Source organism: Condylura cristata, unplaced genomic scaffold (assembly GCF_000260355.1).
Source record: "Condylura cristata isolate star-nosed mole 26May11 unplaced genomic scaffold, ConCri1.0 scaffold00011, whole genome shotgun sequence".
Classification (NCBI taxonomy): domain Eukaryota; kingdom Metazoa; phylum Chordata; class Mammalia; order Eulipotyphla; family Talpidae; genus Condylura; species Condylura cristata.
The window spans coordinates 26,089,634-26,110,874 of NW_004567112.1; the positions used below are offsets into that span (position 1 = coordinate 26,089,634).

The window sequence follows — 21,241 nt, forward strand, 5'->3', positions numbered from 1 at the left end:
CAGTGGGAGGGTCAGGGGAGGTTTGCGGCGCCATGTGGGTCACCCCGGGGATCGAACTCATGCTGAAGTGGCTCTAGCTTCTTAGTGCTGCGCTTTAACCAGCTGTGCCATCAGGGAGGGCCTAGATTCACCAAATATTTAAAGAAATGCTATAGCTACTTAGTCTAGTCAGTTAGTGAACATAAACTAGTGGTGAGTTATTTCGTGAGGGATAAGCAGAACTCAACAGAGGTGAAAGGAACAAAAAGTCAGTTACTTAGCCAAGATGACAACAAAATTTAAGCATAAACAAATAACTTATGTCATAAACTTATGACAGAAATTTCTAAGTAAACTTTCTCTGCCTATTGAAATCCTACCTTCTCATCAAATGAACTCAAAATCATTTCCTCCAGGAGACCTTCCCAGATTGTTGGGTCAGAATTGATTTTGTGACCTCTTGAGTCCCAGAGCAATTTGCCGGGCAGACCATGGGTTTGGATGCAGTTCCTAAAAGCCCCAGTCCAGGCTTCCTTTTCATTCTATACATTCTTCCCAAGTTGAGGACTCATTCCTTTCTATCTCTAGTGGATATTTTTTCTGAACTCCAGAACTGGATAAGCCATTCAGTACTTCCATTTATGTAGCTGACCATACATCCCAGATGGAACTTATTCCTCCAAATTGTGGCGGCCCCTTCTCACTATTCTAATTTTAGTATAAAGCACTTCCATCCATCAGCACACACTGGCTGGATCCGGAAGTCATCCTCTTGACCCTCAACCCCCATATCCTCTCGGGAAGCATGATTTGCTTTAAATCCCTCCATTTGTGGCTATCCTGGTCCAAGCTGCTATCATTTCTTCGAAACCTGGACCACTCCAATAGTCCCTTGACTTGTTCCCCTGAATCTATTCTTGGCTCCCACTAATCTGTTCCTACAGCAGTGACAGTTATATCCCTCTGCCTAAAAAATTTTTATTATCCTCTGGGATCTGGCCAACAACCTCTATAACCTAATTCTCCCATCAGTTCACCCGCTACATTATTTGTTCATGTTGCTGGCCTTTGCAGACATTAGTCTCTCTACCTAGAATGCTCTTTCTTCTTGTCTGGCTAGTTTCTCCCTCCTCTTTAAAGTTCAATTCCGAATCTAATTCTAGGCAATGAACTTTTCCAGATCTCTCCCCTCTCCCTGCCAAGTGTGACTGGTGGTGTAATAATTATATTTCTCTGCAACCCAGGCTGGGTTCCCACTTGGCACAGCTGTCAATTACTAGTCAACAATGAGAACAATGACATATATATCTTTGTTCACTAATGTGTTCTAGTATCTGAAAGAGTATTCAACACATATCAGTTGCCCAGTAGAAGTGTGTTGTATGAATGACTGATCAAGGGGTAGGTTCCCCACCATTTTCCAGCAATATGACCTTGAAAAAGTCATTTATAGCCCCAATCCTCAGTTTCCTAATGTGTCGAGTGTGGAGTATATAATCCTTTCTATCTAGATAATTTGTATAACGGCCCAACATCCCTTGGACTCATAGTACATATTTTTCCCATTGAGACAGTGAAAACCAGAAGATGACAAATGACCTTGGGAGAGTGGTGAGGTTCAGGGAAGACTGTCCAGAAAAGGTGGTTCTTGGTCTGGGTCCAAGGAAGGAGGTCAAGGTCGAGAGCACAGTCTGTGGTTGCAATTGATCATAAGAAGCTGGGTGGTTGGCGCTCTAGAAATGACTACCTACTGTACAGGCCTTCCAGGCGGAAGGTGCGGTGCTCCACGGACAGTCCTACTGCACTGTAAGGCCCATAACGTAAGATGACCACTGCATTCTTGGGCATGGTGGGCCGCCTGCCAGGCCAGTGGCACAGCACACACTGCTAAGCAACCACTGTTCAAGTCTCAGGGTGGGTGTGGCCACACTGGTGGGAGGGGCCAGTGGGTGGGGCAGAGCTTGGGGTCCTCCACATCCCCCAGGAGAACATTTTAGGAGTCATTTTGAAACTTTGGTTGTTCTTCCCTGCATTTTTACTTGAATGGCTCGACATACCCACAATGGGAGCTTTGGAACAAGGAGAGGATGTGGCAGTATTTTGTATGTTGGGGGTTGCCCTACCTGTTCATACTCTTTTGTCTATTGTCTACAGCTGGTTATTTTGGGGTCACATGTGGTATATGTAATAATTAAGAGCACACCTTACCTTGCTGCTGTTCTTTTCGAATCCTTCCAATCCTTCTAGAATATTCTTAGCTATTTTCTTTTTGGATAAATCAGAATCACACAAATTCATACACCTTCGAGTTCTTTTTAGGTTCTGATTGGAAAGCAATTGGGCTATTTGGAAGAATCTCAGTTCTGGTTCTGTAGAGGGGGCTTTCAGTTTGCAATGTGACTATAGACTGTCCACAATGGAACTCATGTACACATGAGCCTGTGCTGAGAATGCTGTTTCTTTGTTACTTCTTAAAGTTTTCAGACAATGACCATCTCATGTCATCGTGCCACAAGTCTGCAACTGGGTAGTGCTGGTACCAACAAGTACATTCACCAGTGAGGAAACCAGCAGGTAGAGAGTCAAAATGACATCCCTAGAGCCAGCAAATTAGAGACAGAGTAGGGCTTATAGCCTAGGAACCCCTTCTCCAGGACTGGTGCTTTCCCCTGTACTCAGTTTGGTCGGTACATGTGTGTGCAGGCTTAATAGGAGACACTCCTCTCTCCCCCATAGTTCCACCCCCTGGTGGCAGCCATGCCATACCAGAGAATAAATTCCCTCTCTCAGCCCTGGTGTCTTGTAGACATCCCCACTGCTGCTGAAAGACCCCAGAGAGAGGCCAAAGAGTTGCTGACCCAGCTCAGGGTTTACAAGGAAATTCTTATAACATTTCTGGTAGAAATAATAGCCAACACCATCTTTCTTGGCATGACTTTTTATTGAATACAGATGTACAGTCTTTAAATAATTTGAATATAATGCTTTCAATATACAGTTCTTTAGTCACACATATATTTCTTTAAAACACAAAACTATAACTTAAAACTGAAAGACTATAAATACACATGTATATATTGGCATAAATCTAGAACTATTTTTATAAAAATAAAACTCAAATATCAACTTTATATATTTTGGCAACTTAGCAGTATTGTCAGGTGGCCACATACTGTCCCCAATGGCTTTTTCAGACTTCATTTCCCATCTCTTTGGGGACCTTTGGAGTAGTGTCTTTTACCAGGGTCCCCAAAGAGGTGTCCATGGCCATGGCTCAGCATTGCCTTTGCATAAAGACTCTGTGCACCGTGTGCTCTTGGAGGGGGAAGACCAGCTTCCAGTCCATTCCTCAAAGAGCGAAGGGTTTCCTCCTGTCAAACATTTGCTACCCACAATTCTCAAAGCCCGGTACCAGTGCAAGGCTGGTACAGTCAATTTCCTCTCCCTATGCTTAGAAAATAATAGGTGTGAGCTTCATTCTGTTAGGTCAGTGTGAATAGTGTAAAACTGCCCAAACAATGTGTTCTGGGGTCACATCATCCTGAGGTGATTAGGGCTCTTCCATACATGATCCCTAATCTTCACACACTTGCAAAGTCAGGACATCTGTGTCCTCATTTGCCAAAGGAGGAAATTAGTCTCTAGACAGTTAAGTCTCTTGGCCAAGGTAAGTGGGGCTTCCTGACCCAGAGAACCAGAGTTCTCTGCCTGATAAGAAATCCATGGAGGGAAAACTAGATGAGAACTTGGATCTGTGCTATGGTCATTTGGTGAGGACACACAGATGGCTTTAGAGCAAATTAAGGCAGGTGAACAGCAGTTCCCCTGGCATTTCTGGGGCTCTTCAGCAGCAGCTCCTCAAGGGGGCATAAAGGTGGGCATCTGGGAGAGGGAGCATGAACTGTATAGACCAAGGACTCTGAAGGGGAGTGCCAGCATCTTCCAGTTCATCCTCAACCTAATACTAGGGCTCAGGAACTCACTGCTCAAATCTGTTTTCTAAGAGCTGAGCAAAGTCAAAATACAGGCCACCGGGCTCTCCCTGGTGGTGCAATGGGTTAAAGCACAGCATTATGAAGCTATAGCAGCCACTACAGCATGAGTTTGATCCCCAGCCAGGGAGGTGACCCACATGGCACCACAGATCTCTCCTGACCTGCCCACTGCTCCCCTCAGCAGTGTATTTCAGTAGATCTGCTGGTTCTGCTCCCCACTCTGTCTCACCCCCCACACCTCTGGCCTGTACCCTAGTTCCATATGCATAAATAAATAAATAAATCTTAAAACAAAAACATTAAAATACACGCCACCACCTCAGCTCTGCTGGCACCAATACAGCTCAAAGTGTGAGGGACTTGCACAGTAGCCCAGAAAACTGTCCTTGAGCCAGAGGAGAGTGTTCAAAATGCTGGGGAGCAAGTCAGGATGGGGGTGCAGTGGTTGTTCTTAGGAGCCCCCTGCAGGGAGCACAAAGGAACGCACAGTGATGGGAGCCCCGCTCTGCGCCTCCCCAGACGGAAGCAGGCAGCCTTATCTACTTGAAATATTGATTTTTCTGACTGCTTTTCCACCCTTTGTTCCTTTAGAACTAGATATCCCATAACGACATGGCCCTGCAGGAAGCGTGTCTCCTGGCGTCTCTTCAATGGTAGTGTGTAGGATGCTCCACCTCCTGCCCTGGGGACTTCCATCAGCACCCCACCCTGCCTGGCTCTGGATGCCTGGTCCCGCCAGAGGCTCTGCTGTCCAGTGGCTGTCCCCTCAGCCCCACAGGCCAGCGCAGAATCCTGCTTTGGGCTCCTCACAGTGGTATTCTTAAAAGCTTCTCTTAAATGAACAAAGCACATGAGCCATAATAGATACAAACAAACAAACAAACAAAAGCTTCTTTCTTCTCCACTAAGAAGGAGACCACCAGGGGGGACATGTTTTATGTGAAGGCAAGAGGGACAGCACTGTAAAAAAAAACACAAGCACAGGACCCTCGGGCAAGTGAAGCTGTCCTCTCTCGCCTACAGCCCAGTCTCCCACCAGGAAGCAGAAAGCAACAACTGCTCAGGACAGTTGCAGATAATTTTTCCCTTTTCAGAATTACCGGACCGATTTTCTGAAGTCAATAGAAGGTTGCCTTTTGGTGGGTTTAACACGGGCTCTGTGTGTGCGTGTGTGTGTGTGTGTGTGTATGAGAGAGAGAGAGAGAGAGAGAGAGAGAGAGAGAAAGAGGAAGCTCACAGGACTCTGACTGCCAGGATCAGACTGCATAGATTCTGGAACCAACCCTCGGCTAACTTCCAAAAGAAAAGAGGTAATGATCTGGAGTCAGCTCTTCCTTCACGATTCATTTAGGTACACTGCATGCAACAGGGTGACTCATTTGTCTGACAAAATCATCACCTGGACACGTTGGGTCCTGCTGGGGAAGGAATCAGGAACGTTAAACTTGGAGGCCATGGAGGGAAGTCAGTGCGGACTTCCCCACCTCACCCCCGCCGCCCCAGCCAGGCTGGGCTTACTTCCTGTACACATGCCAGAGGGCACTTTGATAATAATGCTGATGCACATGCATAATGAGGGACACTTTTCCCCTAACACTCCATGTGGACTGTGTATTGAGCCCTGAGGAAGGGAGCTACAGAAAACCGGTGAGGGTTGGGAGCAGGGGAATGGCAGGGTCTGGAAGCTGCAGAAGGCTGGGTCTGTGTAGGTGAAACCTAGTGGTGGGAGTCAAAGCTGATACCCGCAGTGGGCCTAGTTGCTTTTTCTTTTGTGGCTAGTGGCTTGCCTGTGGCTGACTGTGGCGGACTGCAGAGGTCTCTCATTTCAATGAGGCTTTCTTCCATGGCTTTTGCAAACTTGGTAGAAGAGGTCTCTTTGCAGCTGTGAAAACTGGAGATGCAGAAAAGAATGCTCTCTGGCTGGGGGTTGTAGCAGGCACCATACCCGTTGGGCACCACAGGACCATAGCAGCAGAACATCTCCATGGTTGTGGGCACCTGGAAGAGAGGACAGGGCAGAAGCTGAAAAGCAGCCTGCTGTTCTCTGGAATGCAGGGCGTTCCACAACCTGGAGCCTCGACGGGATATTTGCTTCTGACTATTTTCCACCTGGGTGTTTGACTGAATTAACCAAATCAACCAATTGCTTCAGCATGGATGGCCACAACCAGAGTCATAAAAACAAAGCCATCTAGCTGTATGACATCAGAAGGAGAGGGCTGCTAGCTACTCCCTGGTGTGAAATCTGCTCTACTCGTGCAGTCAGAGACTCTGAGTGAACTGGTGCTGGGTCTGGGGTTGAGTCTTGCCTTCACCTGGGGACTGTTTAAGGCACCGAGGCAATCAGGATAATTTACTAAAAGGCACCCCGGTGGCACCCAACTGTTAGATGGCTTCCCAGAGGGAGTAATTTATGAACGGGAGGAAGTCTGGCCCATCTTCTCTGTTGATTTTCCCCACATCTTTAATTACTGTCAGTATTGCTCGACTGGTCTGATTTTCTCCCCACAGCCTTGGCCACGCACAATTACCCAGCAGTGGGTGTTTCAAAGACTGCCATCAACTGGAGTTTTAGTTATGCATCTAATGTTTCGAATTCAGACCGCCAAGATTTTCTAATCTTGATCACAAACCAAGGAAATGTGCTTCTGAAGACATTTCAAGCTATAAGAATTCATTTCCAGTTGGGAAAAAAAGCTGGGCACTACACCCCAAATTAATTTTGTTAGTGACCCCAGGGAGAAAATACAATGCATTCCTGGGCAAGTGCAGGACTGGGTTTGCCTTAAGTGCACAGGTCCCTGGCACTGTGTACTCGGGCCTTCAGAGATGGCACTGGCCACTTTAATGGAGCAGAACAAACCATTAGTCTTGCTAATAGAGTCATCTCATTGTCAGATAAATTTGCTGTGCAACAGCCGAAGGCCATAAAGCCGTTCCAAAGCATTTTTTGCCCATGGATGGTTTCCTGAAGAATTTATGTTGTGTTCTGACCTCGTTTATTCACGTCTGCAAGCTCACTGCTGTAATGAGAAAATCAAATTACTGAGTGGGCTTTTATCCTCAAACACAACTTTGTCAGTGCTTTTATTGCCCGTGTCCAGCCTTGCTCAGATGAGGTGGAGTTTTAGTAAATTGATGATGAGAAGGAGGACTTTCTCTCCAAAATTGCTGCCTGCCGTTAACGGATTTCATTCTGTCTTTGTGATATTGGTCCTACAATAGACCAGGCCTGGAGCACTGGCTTGAAGGTACTGGCTGCCAGTTCATCTCCTGCCATTGGTCCCATAACAGCCGTGGCCTGTTTGGAAGACTCTGTCCACACTAGGCTTTCGGCTGGGCTTTCCACCAATGTCATAAAGGCTAGTCGAGCCAGGACTTCACCCTACACTTGTTGGGCTTCACAAGTAGTCACCAACATGGTTTACCATGTCCCAAGTGGGGAGAGGCAGTAAACACCTAATATGGTTACAGCACTGGCGTGGGGCCTTCCCCTCCTGGCTCCACCTCCACCAGGTGAAACCTGTGACTTCTCATTTACTGGGGTTCTGAGAGCATCTAGGTCATTTTGCCAAAGATCATGCAGTTCATCGAAGTTAGAGCCAGAACTAGGCTGACTCCATTCAGTGGGCCCTAGTCACTAGGCTCTTTGCAAACCCCCCCGGTTACACCTTGAGGTCTCTGGGATGATTGTCATGCTCTGGCTGTACCTGGCTGGTGGAGAGGACAAACTGGTTGCTCATCAGGTACGTTTCATCTGTGAACATCTCGGGTAGCTCCTTGCACACATCCCGGGCCAGCTCCCGAAGTCCCAGCAAGTGATTGTCAATGGCCATCCCTGTTATGGCCTGGGCAATAGGGGACAAAGGACAGGAAAATGAGTTGGGGTCCCTCCTCCCTTCCTCTCTAGTCCACATGCTAATATGCAATTCCAGTGGCCTTAGCTTGGGGCTTGCTGCTGCTGATGTATATAGGTAGCCACCTAGGATGGACCTTGACCACATACTCCTTGGGCACTGTGCATTTCAGCATGCACAGGGTGAGTGCAGAGCAGATTGGGTTCGAATGTGAGGACACCTGAGTCGAAGGTTTGGTGTCCAAGCCCCACCCCTGCCGCAGCATTGTCAATGCTGACCTGCACCTGCACAGCCACCCAGTGAGGGGTGGGCTAGCAAGTGACCCCCCCCCCAGTACCTTAGGCAAGTGAGAAGATTGGGTTCTGGGCTCTGGGACTGCTGGCTCCCTCTGGGAGTGGAGAGGGTGATCACTGGGCACACTCTCACCTGCCTCAGCACCACCCTCCAATGGAAGCCCAAGGAACAGAGGGTAGAGGGCATTCAGGTCTGCTCCTGACTTTTGGCTGAGTTCCCAGCATCATTTCAACTAAACTGTTTTCATAATCTAAGAAATTATTTTAAGAATGGAAGCAGATATGTTGGCAAAAGCTCAGCCGACATTTTCAAGGGGAAGGCTTACTGAATGAAAAAAGCATATATATATATTTATCACAAAGTAACTCATCAAAAGACCATAGTAGTGGGAATTGCAGAATTTCTGTGTGGGTGGTGGTGTGACAGCAGGTAGGACCAGTGTCCTCACTGGACATTTCTTGCTGCTGCATGTGTAGAATGCATGGTGGTTTTGTTTGGATTTCATGTTTATTTGGGATGGAGACAAGGGGATCACCTCTGGCCTATAGTGATACCCTCCAGGTCAACCTCAGAGTAACTGTGAGTAACTGCTGGGGATTTCACAGCTACGGAAATTGGCCACTTAGCTGTGAAAACATCCCCATGGTAGGCACCCTCCATCTCAATGACCTCGACTCAAAGCACATTTTGGAATTTGACAGCTGTTCTCTTTCGGCTGACAATGAACTCATAAAGATGACACAGAGACCCTGGTCTCTCCAAATACACCTAATAATAGGCTGGAAAGATGTTATACAACCACAGTTCACCTTAGATGAGCTCCATTAGGGAAGAACTACGAGTCTCTCGATGAAGTGGAGTGCACTTCTAATTTCTCTGGTTACTTTTGTTGAATAGCTGGTTTATGTAGCCCTACAGAAGCAACTACTCTGTGTTTCAAGCAACCCACCCCTGATTTCAAGATCTCTGAACTCACTATAGCAACTGTGCTTGTTTTCACAGGTTGTTTGGATTAAAGCCAGGAATAGTAATGAGTAAAAGGATGCATCATTCAGCCTTTTGTTTGTTTAGGGACTCTCGCTGAGTGCCTACTGTGTGCCTCAGCCTGCTATGTGCTAGAGCAACCACAGAGAACAAAGTGATCATAGACTCAGCCCTTATGAAGCCTTACTGTACAAATTAACTTGTGATCATAAATTGAGGTGAGCAATGAAGGAAAAGCATAATGATCTGTGACCACATTTGCTCCTCTGGAATTTTCTTTCTCCACTCCCACAACCAAATATATCTGCCAGATATCTGGAGGATTCTGCTTTCTCCTGTTTCTTACCCTTCACAGCCAACCAGGCACAAGATTTACCTATGAAGCTTTTTGCATCTCTCATTTCTCCCTCCCCTCTCTCTTTTGTTTTCATCAACTTAGAAATAGTTAAAACAACAGAACCCTATGGCAATGCTATGGAGGATATTTTCTAAAATTTTAATTAAAATTCTCAAATTATTATCAAAGTTGTATGTTTATATAATAAAAAAACTCAAATAAGCGAAAGGTTTATGTCACCTTCCAGCATCGATTCCCACTCTATCAAGGCAGCTGCTTGGAATTCTCTTAGGTTGTTTTTTTTTTTTTATATTTACTTTTTAGGCTGCTATTTTTGCTATTTTTCAGTTTTACAATAATCTGTTTATCACAGAGGATGAAAGTTTGCTTCTTTTATCCCCCAGTTCCTTAATATACTTCTACTCTCCCATCCTCCTAAGAGTTACATTTTAACTCTCTATTATTTGTTCATCATTCACTGTTTACATGATTATAACTATGCACATATTCATAGCTGAGTCCTGTAATGTATGATTAAATTTCCTTTCTTATTCATTTTTCCTTAGAATGGCAATTTTTAAAATTATTTCATTATGGCTTTTCTACTTGGCTTATCCTTCTGTGTCCATTACTAATTGATTCCTAAACCCTTAGCTAGAAATTTAAAATATAACAGATAACTTATCAATTTCACATCTCTCACTTCTTGCTCCTCTCTAGACCTATTGCTTCCAAGGACTGTTGAACAACTTTAAACTTGGGATCTCCCTTTACGATCATCCTCTTTCTCTACTTCTTTCTTGTGCTGAATCTCCTGATTTGAGGGCCCAGCGATGTCTTCTTTTAGATTTCACTCTCACACTTTAGCAGCCTACACCATCTAATAACTTTACAAGAATGAGTCCATAATAGGCAAAAACCGAGACCTTTAAAATACGCATAAACATATATGTGTGTACATATATGTGTATGTATGCATGCATGCATGTCTTGATAATCGTTTCTCTGGGTGTGGAATATATAGTAGAAATCATTTTCTCAGATACTTTGCAGACATTATTACACTATCTTTCACTTTTCAGTTATGCTATTGAAAAGTTAAGTTACACTTTTACGCTCGATCTTTGTATTAATTTTTTTTCCTCTCTGAGGATCTTCTCTTTGTCCTTAGTGTTCTGAAATATCCTTGGTGTAAGAATTTTCCATCCATTATGCAAGGTACATAATGAGCTCTTCCAAAATGGAAACTCATGTCCTATTTTTGGAAAATGGCTTGAATTATTTTGTTGTCAACCTTCTTTGCGGTCAGTGTTTATACCAACACTCCCCCAAATATTATGTAGATTCCTAATTAGTGTCACTTCTTTTTGGCAGACTCCCCTCTGCTTCAACCTACCCTCCGTAGAGACCAGCGTAACCTGAGTGACTAGGGAACTCTCCACTGTGGGCTTTCCTGCTCCTCTGTCCTTTCAGGCTGCACATACTAAACTACTTTGCTTTTCCTCCACTGTCTTGTTCATTCAAAACGCGCCTTTGGACATGCTGTTTGTTTCTGGGGCTTTCCTTCCCGTTATGTCCGACTCACAAGTACCTCCTCATCCTTCAAGTCTCATTAAGTGCTAGCTCTGGAAGTCTTCCTGGCTTCTCCAAGCAGAGAAATGAGCTTGCTCCACTGACTGCTTCCCTGGGGATCTTTTCACATGGGATTGGATTTGTCACATAGGGGCTGCTTCTCCCAAGTACTTAGCAAATTCCCTAAGGATGGAACTTCATTTTTCTGATTTTGTAGCACTTTGTATTTAGCATGGCATAAAGCAGGAAAGCAAAAAATACCCACTGACTACATGAAACTGAGCTTGGATTTCCCACAAACCAAACAAATATCTAAATATTTAGGTGACTTTAGGGACTTTGCAACTGAATTAGAGAAAAGTCTACACTTGCTTTCAAGGATATGGAGTGAAGTTCAGTTAGCTTCTATTTATAGATTAGATGTTCCTTCAAAGATTGTATCTGAATGAGTTGCTATTAGTATATCAACCCAGGTAATAGATTACTTTCTGTTGTATGCAAATGATGGCTTTGCTGCTAGCGAATGAATTATTTCCTTAAGCCAAGGGAACATTTGTGTTATTTTGTTTTCACTAGTAATTTTCAGCCAAGATCTTATTTATTCACAATTTTAAAAAACATAGATAATAAGAAGGCAAAAAGCGTTCTCAGGTAGGAATGCACATCTTCGAGTGTGCAAGGTGTGTAAGCCCCACCAAACACCATCACATTTGACTTCCTTGGTGTATAAACTATAATATGCTGTGCATATTTGATACTATTACTGTCATCATCGTTTCAAAGACCATTAGTTGTATTCTTGAAAAGTATGTGCAAAAAGCAGGGGTGCTGTGCTAGCTAGATTCTGAAGCATCAGCTAAAGGAGGGTAATGGGGAGAGAAGCCTTGCCAAGTCCCTGGGCAGTTGTGGCTGGTGGCCCAACTCTCCCCCAGTGTCCACTGCTGGAGAGTCCATTTGCAGGCCCGGCTCTGGGCACAGGCTAGAGATGTGAGCTGACGTAAGGGATTGCGCCACATTACTCACCATGACTGTGTACTGGGTCTGAGCACCAAGGGCGTCCTTCAGCAGCTGCAGCTTCTCTGAATCCTGTGGACAGAGCAGAGATAGCGCACGTGGGGCCTGACAAGGCTACTCAGGGAGAGTCACGGAGCTGGCTGTCATGGAGCTGAGCAGACAGTCAGGCCACGGGCACCTTGCTGGCCAGTTCGACGTGACTTAGGTGGAGCAGGACTTACCGGCATTGTGGCCTTGTGGTCAGTGACGGCTGTCACAAAACTCAGAGCCTCTGGAGTTGCTGAGCGAATGTTGTCCACCCGCCCCTCCTGGAATCGGCGAATGGATGCGCTCTCGTAGGTGGGCACGAGTCTCCTGTGGAGCCTGCATGGGGTGAAGGATGAATGGCAGACTCAGGGACTCATAACCACTGGAAGAAAAATAGCCTCAGCAGGCTTTATTTTTACAGTCTCGACTTTACTTGGCATAGTATTTCATTTTAATGCTAATAGAATTCTAGAGGAGGTTTCGTAAAGATGAATGTCTGGAGTGTCTAACATGAGGAGCTGTGTACATGTTCATATGCTGGTGATACCGCACAGATATAAAATAAAGAAGTAGCTGGTAGCTTTAAAAAAAAAAAAAAACCCAGTCTGAAGGGAAACCTAGACTTTTCTGCACGACCCAATGAATATTTGATTAATAGCACAGAATGGAATAATTGTGTAATTAATCATTCATACCCTGGGGGAATCCCGTTTTATTTAAAACAATTCAAGTGTGACCTATGGATCAAGGAGGGGCTGGGAGCCCTAGGTGGTGGTGGGTATAGACTGCTGCATGAGCCCACCTGTCCAGTGGCAGCTGGTGTCCATCAGCCTGTGGACACTGTGTCTCTACCCCTCCTCCCCGGTGTCTATGACAGGACCAGCAACATGTCTCCCCACCAGCCTGGGGAAAAATCTCTTCCTTGGGATTGTGGGCTGAATGAGCATCCCTAGAATGCCTGGCTGGCACACACCTTCTCACGAATTGAAGACCCTGGTATTGGAAGTGGGAGGAAAGGTAGAACTCAGAGAAGGACGGTAACACAAAGGCCAAAGTCACACAGCAAGTATAACTCTGCATCTTAGCCTGTTCAGGGTAAGTTCTCTGGCGAGGATGCGGGTAGAGGGGGCTTGGGAGAGGGAAGGCAGGTCTGAGGCAACACAGTGTTTGGCACTGCACTGTTATGCAGTCAGGTGAGTAAACTTCCCGTTCACTTCGGGCTCATCCCCCCAGAACCCTGGCAGGGAGCTCCTTTCCTGTTTCTCTAGCCATCATCCACACCCCCCACCCCCAACACACACACCAAGGCAAAAGCAAGGCTGAGCACAAAAGTAGATGCTGTCACTGGCAGGTCAATGATCACCCCAATTTAGGCAACTTCCAGGTTTCTGTTAAATCTAGCAGCAGCCTTTTTAAGCATTTGTTACAGCTGGGACTGGAGAATGTTCGCCATGGAAAACGGGTCCTATCTGGACCATGTGCTGAGCCCACATCCATTCCTGGCCACATCCACTTCTCGCCATATTCAGCGACAACACAGATGACAGGCGGATAGAACAGGGGGGCTTTGTGCGCCCCCTCTCCACTTGGGAGGCTTTGGAGTGCTGGCCAGGCAGTGTCCCCAGCCTTGACCTCGCGGCCCACTTCACCCACATGCTCGTATGAGGACGGCATGGCCCAAAATAACAGGTGCCAGGTCCTGCCGCAGCTGGATGCTCGCGCACTCCATGTCCAGGCAATAGGCACAGTCCTCGCCAGGGGGGCATCAGCCTTCCCCTATGACGCCCTGACCAAACAGATGCTGTTCTCCATGAGCTATGGGGGTACCCCAAGCATACCCTGGAATCTGGGGTGCTGCATTCACATGGGTACTGCCTGTTCATAGTGGGACCTCTTCACCCAAGGTCACTTAATGACCCTCCTGGATGTTGAAAACCAAAAGTTGGTCCTGGTAGGCATAGTGTTATTTACTGCCCATGCCAGCTTATAAGCTGTTTCTTCTGGAATGCTGGGTTCATCGGTATCCATTCTGCCTTAAGGAAGACCTATTCTGCATTTGAGCCTCCTATAGAAGACCAGTTGTACTTCCTATTCTGCTTTCAACACTTGACTTCTCTCTTGTCCCTTCCCCAGTTCAGCTACTGCTGCAGAGATTTTTCTAAACCTCAGTTCTGACTGTGCCACCCCTGGCTAAAATCCCTGCACTGTCTCTTACTTCTGTGACTCAGTCCCTGGTGCTGACTTAGTGCCCAGCTGGGTACGATACTGGAGTGTCAACCTTGGGGGAGATAGTTCGGGGGGGGGGGAGTCAATAAATCTCTGAACAAGGTGGTTCACATGAATACCAATTGCCAATAAAGAGAACACACAAGGTATTATTGTGGAGACCTGGGTAGTGAGGGGGCACCAGGCAAGGAGGTCAGGGGAGACCTGAGCCCAAGTGGAAGGAAGAGTGGTGGGTGGTGGGGTGGGAGGCAAAGTCAGAGCAAAAGGGAGGGCCCAGGTGAGGCCAGTTCACAGTAAGCCTCTTTCTAAGACTGGACTTTGTTCTAAGTGAGGAAGGAAGCCATGGGAAGGCTCAGGGGGTGAGTGATCGCATCTGATTTGCATATGTCAAAGTTCACACTTCATGAAACTAGGATTATAACAGGTAAGAGTGGAAGCAGAGACCCTTGGGGAAGATTCTTCAATGACCAAACATGAAATGATGGGCTTGGCCTAAGGCAGTGGGGGTAGAGGGCAGAGATGGGCTTGAGGGAAGTCGGGAGAACTGACTCACGACTGTGGGGGACGAGAGACAGGGACCAATCAAGGATGAGTTTGAAAGGCTTTTCCCAACCCACAGCTGGGACCCTGGCTCCTTATGAGGACTAGGGAGGGACAGGTTACAGCTCCAGGGGCCAGGTGGGCTAGATGAGGTAAAGAGGAGGAGAAGCATCCTTAACCCTGGTGCCATCCCTGCCCTGTGAGCTCCATGCCCCTGGGTCAACCCTCAGGCAGTTTCCTGACTGACAACCTTCCTTTTCTGAGGTTGGATCATACTTTGAAACCTAGGTTGGTGACACCTCCTTGCAAGCAACCTGCTCTCATCATCCTCATGTCCCCTAAGCCCACAAGAGGTTGTCCTTCCCTCCAGGATGCTTCCAGATGCTGGAGTCGAAAGTGCCTTGTGCATCAACCCAGTGAGGCCCAGCTTCTTTTCTGTCTGCAGGCTGAGCTCACCTGTAGAAGGCCAGCTGTAGGGCTACCTGAATGAAGGCATCAGGGCTGCACTTCTGCTTCTTAATGAACGTCTTCCCATAGTAGTCAAATTTATAAACAGTGAAGTCGAGATTCTTTACTATTCTGTGGAAGGAAAAGAAAAGATGCTTTTTGCATGCAATATAGAAAGCACACACACAATCTCAGCAAGTTTTTGAGCTTGGTTTATGTGCTAACAGTCCAAAGTCAAGGGCATAGGTCCTGTCTTCCGGGATATAATATTGGAGTGTCAGAGACAAGTCTTGACATTTGGGAGTGACAGAAGCATGGGGGACCCTGGTTCCTCTGAGCTAAGTGTGAGTCTTGGCCAGACAGGTTGATGGCCCAACTGTAGGATTGGGGGAGGTGGCCCTGGCTGCAGGGAGGGACAGGGGGCATGAGAGCCATTTGCATGGGCAGGGAGAACACTACCCACAAGCAAAATTCCTAGAAGCCTGGTGCTGTCAGAAGGTGGCCTGAAAGAGACCATTCATTTGACTCTTTTTAGAAGGTGTATCTGGAGTCCCATGGATTCTGTTAGCATCCTGGCCATCGTGTCAGACCCAGCAAATCTCCTTTGTCCAGGGAAAAGTCCATTTCTCATGCACTTATAAGCAATGTTTCCTCACTGGGACGCATCCTGCTGTGCTGTGGGAAGAAAGGCCTGGTGCCTGGCCACTGGTCACAGGTACCCCAGCAGGGACTATTATGCCAGAAACCATGGCTGCTGAGCTTCCCAAGACACTCCCAGGTGTTTCTCCCCAGAAAACATTATCGGGGTAGCAGGAAGAGTCCCTGAATTTGTGCTCAGCCCCCAGCATTGGCCAGTCACCCTCACAACAAGTTTGGTTCTGGGGTGACTGCTCACTGGAACAGCATCCAGCAAGGTCCAGCCAAGTGTCAGCACAATGTCCCAGCAGCAATCCTGACCCCCACTAACACATTCCCTCAGGAATGAGACTCCCTGTCTGGCTTCCTTGAGTTATTCCTTCTGCCTAAGGAAAGCTGAGCACTCAAGGAGCCTGTGGAGGTTCTGGAGGTTCTGAGGCCAACCATGCCTCAGTCTGGCCTTTGAGCATGGCCACCTCTCAGACCCTACCTGCTCCATGGTAGCTCTGGACCCCTGAAGTCCCTCCTGCTTCCTCCAACTGCCCCCACACAGGCCTTCCCTGGCTCTCCTTATGCTCCTGAAAGAGGAGCTGGGGCCTTAGGGTCACATGGGTCCTGGGTTGAACATGCCCATGTCCACAGGATAATGATGTAAGGGGATGGCAGGGACTGCAAACAATGTTAAAACAAGTTAGGGAAATCTTAAATAATAAGAACACATTTAATCCTAGGATTGAATGAAGTATTAGTAACTGTCGACCAGATTTGAATAAGAAATTATCTTTGCAGGAAATCAGCTAACAAGATCATTTCATGATTTGTCAGAACCAGTTTTCAATCCTGGGGATTGATTAGTTCAATGAAAGTTGTGTTCAATTTTTGGAGGCAACTTTTAAAAGTTGATTTTCTATTATGTAAGCAGTAGGAGACATCTTTATGGAAAACCAGATCATGAGTATTTACAATTAAATGCCAAACAGTTCCATTCCTCAAATCCTAACCTATGCCCCTTCCAACTTAAAGTAGCCAGAGAAGTCATCATTCCCAGATCCCTCAAAATTAGGAAGTGTACAAAATCAAGGGGAGATTTTAAGTGAGGCTAGCTTCCTCCAGACCCTAAGAGAACAAGAGAGGAAAAAACGTATCTAAACTTTTCTTAAGACTTGCTTTTATAGACACAGCTGAGCCCAGAGATTTATCAACTACTCCTTTTTTAAGATGTATTTATTTGTGCATGCAAGAACTGGGGTACAGACTAGAGGTGCAAGGGGTGAGATGATTCACCAGAGAGAGGGGGGGGAGCAGAACAGACAGATCAACCAAAATACACTGCTAAGGGGAGAGTGGGCGAGACAGGAGAGGCCTGCTGCGCCAAGTGAGTCAGCTTCCTGGCCAGGGATGGAGCTCCTGCTGAAGTGACTGTGGACAGCTTCATAGTGTGACGCTTAACCCCTTCACCACCAGGCAGGCCCTTATCCACTAATCTTAGGCCGGGGTTCAGGGCACATTCTAGCTGGAGACAAGGGCAGAGGGAGGTTTGGTAGACAGAGTACAGGGGTGCACCAACAGAAATTCAGAGCTCCAGAAAATCCTCTTCCTACTTCATGGAATGAACCTCCTCCTAACTAGCCAATGAACTTCAGCCAAGTCCACATTTCTTTGCCCCAACCTGCTTTTCAGTCCAAAAATGTAATGCCTTTGTTCTCAGCCCCTGCACCCCAAATCTAGAGAACCTCATCCCCTTTCTCATCCAGGGAAGTAGAATTCAGTCCAATTCCTGTCTCCTTGTCAATCGACTCACAATGAAGCTTTTTTCTTGCTCAAAACCCAGGTGTCACAATCTCGCCTCTGCATAGCATGACCACTGCTCTGTGGGAAATGCACCTGGCCATGATGCCAGCATTGGCCCACCCAGGTGGGCCCACCCATCCGTGGCCCTCCTGCCATAGTCCCGTTAGGGCCTGGACTGCCACTCTCCCTTGAAAGAAAGCTCCACTGTCAAGTTGCAGTGTAAATTCAAGCAAATTGAAATAGCATGGATTCAAATGACCTATTCAAACCAGTTGTCCATTGTTCTCCCTCAGCTCCCCCAAGGTGGGGTGATTTCCCCACCTTGACTCTGTAAGGTCAAGTAAAACTTGCTGGGGGCGGGGGTAGCTGCATGTTTGCATTTTATGGAAATGATAGTTACTTCAGCAAGGTTATTTCCCCCCAGAATTATAACTCTCAACTAAGTCACTGCATTTCTGGGGGTGGGTGTGGGGGAAGAGGTGGGGAGTTAGAGCTGGGTGAGTGAAGGCAGAGGAGCAGGGATCTTTGGGACCTTCCAGGGTACCTCGTTAGCCATGGTGGGAGGGGGACTCGGGGTGACCCCTGGATCATCACCCCAAAGGAGACTCAGGCTTCTCCTTACTGTTGAAGTTTTTCTGCAGAGGAGGCTAAGAGGCCTTGAATTTCTGGGGAGCATTTCCACCTCAGCCTCCTGGGGGCTGGCAGCTCACTGACGGAGTCCGCTCGGACCAGTTTCTTGCTGCTCTTCACCCTGCAGACACAGAGAGGTGACCATCTGAGGCCCTGCAAGCTGGAGTCTGTTCCCTTTGCAGTCGTCTTAGCTGGTGGAGTTTCACTGGGAATGGGCTGCCCTCATCAACCTATTGCACAGATGAGTAGACTGAGGCTCAGAGAGGCCACCAAATTAGCAAGTGGCAGAGCCAGCTTTCTATTTATTCTCACCTGACCCCAAAACTCAATACTTTGGCCACCTTTTCCTGTTTGACTACATGATCACACTCATGTGCTAGGAGATAAAACGAAGAAGCAAAATTGTGTTCCAGCCACAAGGATTGACTTGGCTTTCAGTGACCCTAAAAATTTCCTAAATCATGGAAGAAATTTAGAATTGAGATACAAAGTGAAGCTTCTAGAAGGTAAGAGGAAATTGTGAAGGCAGGAAGGAAGCTGGTGTGGTTAAAGGACAGACAAACTTCCGTCTGCCCAGCTTAGAAGTTGGGAAGAGCCATCCAGTCAGAGCGGGAGTGGTGTAGTCCTGACCCCAGACAAAGCAGAAGTTGCTTCTTCGCTAAGAATTCTGGCCAAGTCCCCCCTCACTGCCTTCAACCTGTCGTCTGGCCTGCCCCTTCTGTCCACAAAGTGTGGATGGCGTCTCATTGAAGCTGGTTTTTAAATTCATCTTTTGCTAGGATGCTGTCTCGACTACACAAGCCCTCAGTGGCCACCCACATTTTTCCTGACCTCATTGGATGGCCACTCTGCGGTCTGGCTCTGTGCCAGTGGCCGCCTGGGACGCCCCGCCCTCCAGACTCACATGTGTTTGAGCAGGTGCTCTGTGCACTGCACCAGGACGATGCCATCAAACGGGGAGTGTTCACATACCACACCGCAGGTGCCGTCCCGGCCCACCACAAACTGCAATGAGGAAGAGACAGGTGAGCGCATACCCGACAGAGTTGCATTTCAGACCAGCCCTTTGGCTGCCAGCCAGGTGCCCTGCAGCCTCTCCCCCAGTGACAGCAAGGCACATCAGCTCCTGAAAAGAACACGGCACCTGACTGCCGTGGCCTGAGCACGGGGAAGTTGCCAACAGCGCCGAACAGGGCAACCACCTTGCTGGTGGTGCTGCGGGCCTTGCTGGTGACAGGTGGCCTCCTCAGCTCCCCACTGACACAGCTTGTGTGCGCGCTCCCTGCCAGGTCCTGGCACTTCTGTTGGTCCAGCTTCCTGCCAGTTGTACAGTGGGGCCACCGTGCTGTTCTGTGTGATCATGTGTCTTATGTCACTGTGTGTTTGGCCACTATTGACTTTATCCCTAGGGTCTAGACCACTGTCCACCCCATAGTAGATGCTCAGTAATTTTGTTGAACATGTCAATTAAAAAGTAATGATCCTTTTTGGAGGGCGTGCAGCTATGGTGGGAATGAATGGTGCACGGGGTCCCCCTTAAACTGCGGTCCGGGCTTCAAGTCAAAAACCAGGTCTCTTGCTCCCTGCCAGCCTGGAGAGCTTCCACCGGCCAGTTCGCTGGCTTCAGTTTGCTCTCATTTGAAACCGATCCCAAAAGGTTCACAGGACTGCCATGATTAGGAAGGAGATGTGAAAGGTCCATAGGAACTTGTGGATTACTTACAATCTTTTAAAATGACTTTACAGAGGCTATATTCAGTTAACTTGGAAAAAGAAGACTCAGTGTTCAAAAGTGCTAGGGGAAAATACAAGCAGGATGAGATTTAATCCTTAAAATGTAAGTGAGGTGACCTTTAATCCACCTCAGCACAGCATTGTACTCAGGAGGGACCAGCTCACCATCCATAAACCAATAAGCTACTAAAATCTCCACTGAAGCCTTGTCCAGGGACCGTCTCGCACAGCACACATCTGGGCTGGCCCTCTCCATGTCTTCCTCAGTCTCTTAGGGTACCTGCTGCCCGAATCTTCACTCTGCCCACAGTTTTTCTCAAAACACATCCCTTGCCTGCTCTCTGCCTTTCTGGCCCAAGTCTACTCAACCCTTTCAGTTCAGGCCCCTGGGCCCTCTTTGACTACTCCAGCTCACCCAGTGATCGATCCTGCCTGGAAAGGAGCCCGGAGGTCAGCACCATCCCCACGTGAGGCAGGCGGGGAGGGCTGGGCCCGCTCACGCATTAGTGCATTTCTGTCCCTGTCGCTAAGAAAAAAGGAGGGAAGTGATGCCTTTTAAAAACCGCTATAAGGTTTACTGTGTTTGAGGGCCTGTACAGCTATTATGTCATTTCATTCCTACAGCTGCTCCATGAAAGATTACAAGCCATTAGCACCACTGGTGGAGGGTGAAACAGCCATCACAGCAGCAAGAGAAGTCATCAGAAATAGCAGAATCAGTATGCAAACCAATAAAAAGGATAACCTGCAGAACGTGGGGACTGAGAAAGAGGAAAATGAGATGTTGCCTGGAAATGCTTATCACAGTGAGCGATGCTACACCAAGCAGAGAGCATTTGGCTGCCCTTAATGTGGTCATTGGGAACTCGTGGTGACTGTCAAAAGAAACAAGGTGAGACCCAGGGTGGGCTCGCTGCAGTGAAAAGGAGAGAAGAGTGCGGCTCAGGACCCCAGTGTGACTTCATCCCCCCCGGCCCGAGGAACAGAGGTCAGAGTGAACGTCTGGAGGTCAGAGTGAACGTCTGCTTTCTGGGCAATGTCATCTGAATGAAATGAGTATGAGTCTTTTGTTTTGTTTTATGCCCGTGGAAAGGCTGGGCAGCTCTCTTTTGGGATGGGGGGACATGTCGAAATGGCTAGACCAAGGTGATGGAAACTCAGGGAATCTGGGTTGCTGA

The 21,241-nt window shown here is 47.4% G+C and overlaps 2 protein-coding genes across 2 annotated transcripts in view; both read right to left on the minus strand.

Annotated features, from left to right (window-relative positions):
* The window catches only part of LOC101620223 (chromosome unknown open reading frame, human C10orf53), a 15,863-nt gene extending 14,036 nt beyond the window's left edge, over window positions 1-1,827 (minus strand). Inside the window, exon 1 of the mRNA XM_004680659.1 lies at window positions 1,731-1,827. Coding sequence (XP_004680716.1) covers window positions 1,731-1,827 — 97 coding nt within the window. The remainder of the gene's footprint in view (window positions 1-1,730) is intronic.
* Window positions 1,828-5,645: 3,818 nt separating this feature from the next.
* Window positions 5,646-21,241, minus strand: part of CHAT (choline O-acetyltransferase) — a 40,731-nt gene continuing 25,135 nt past the window's right edge. The window contains exons 8-14 of the mRNA XM_012723506.1: window positions 19,234-19,334; window positions 18,322-18,450; window positions 15,282-15,404; window positions 12,254-12,395; window positions 12,042-12,104; window positions 7,685-7,822; window positions 5,646-5,972 (exon numbers count right to left, since the gene is read on the minus strand). Of these exons, the coding sequence (XP_012578960.1) occupies window positions 5,691-5,972; window positions 7,685-7,822; window positions 12,042-12,104; window positions 12,254-12,395; window positions 15,282-15,404; window positions 18,322-18,450; window positions 19,234-19,334 (978 nt within the window). The 3' untranslated portion in view covers window positions 5,646-5,690. The remainder of the gene's footprint in view (window positions 5,973-7,684; window positions 7,823-12,041; window positions 12,105-12,253; window positions 12,396-15,281; window positions 15,405-18,321; window positions 18,451-19,233; window positions 19,335-21,241) is intronic.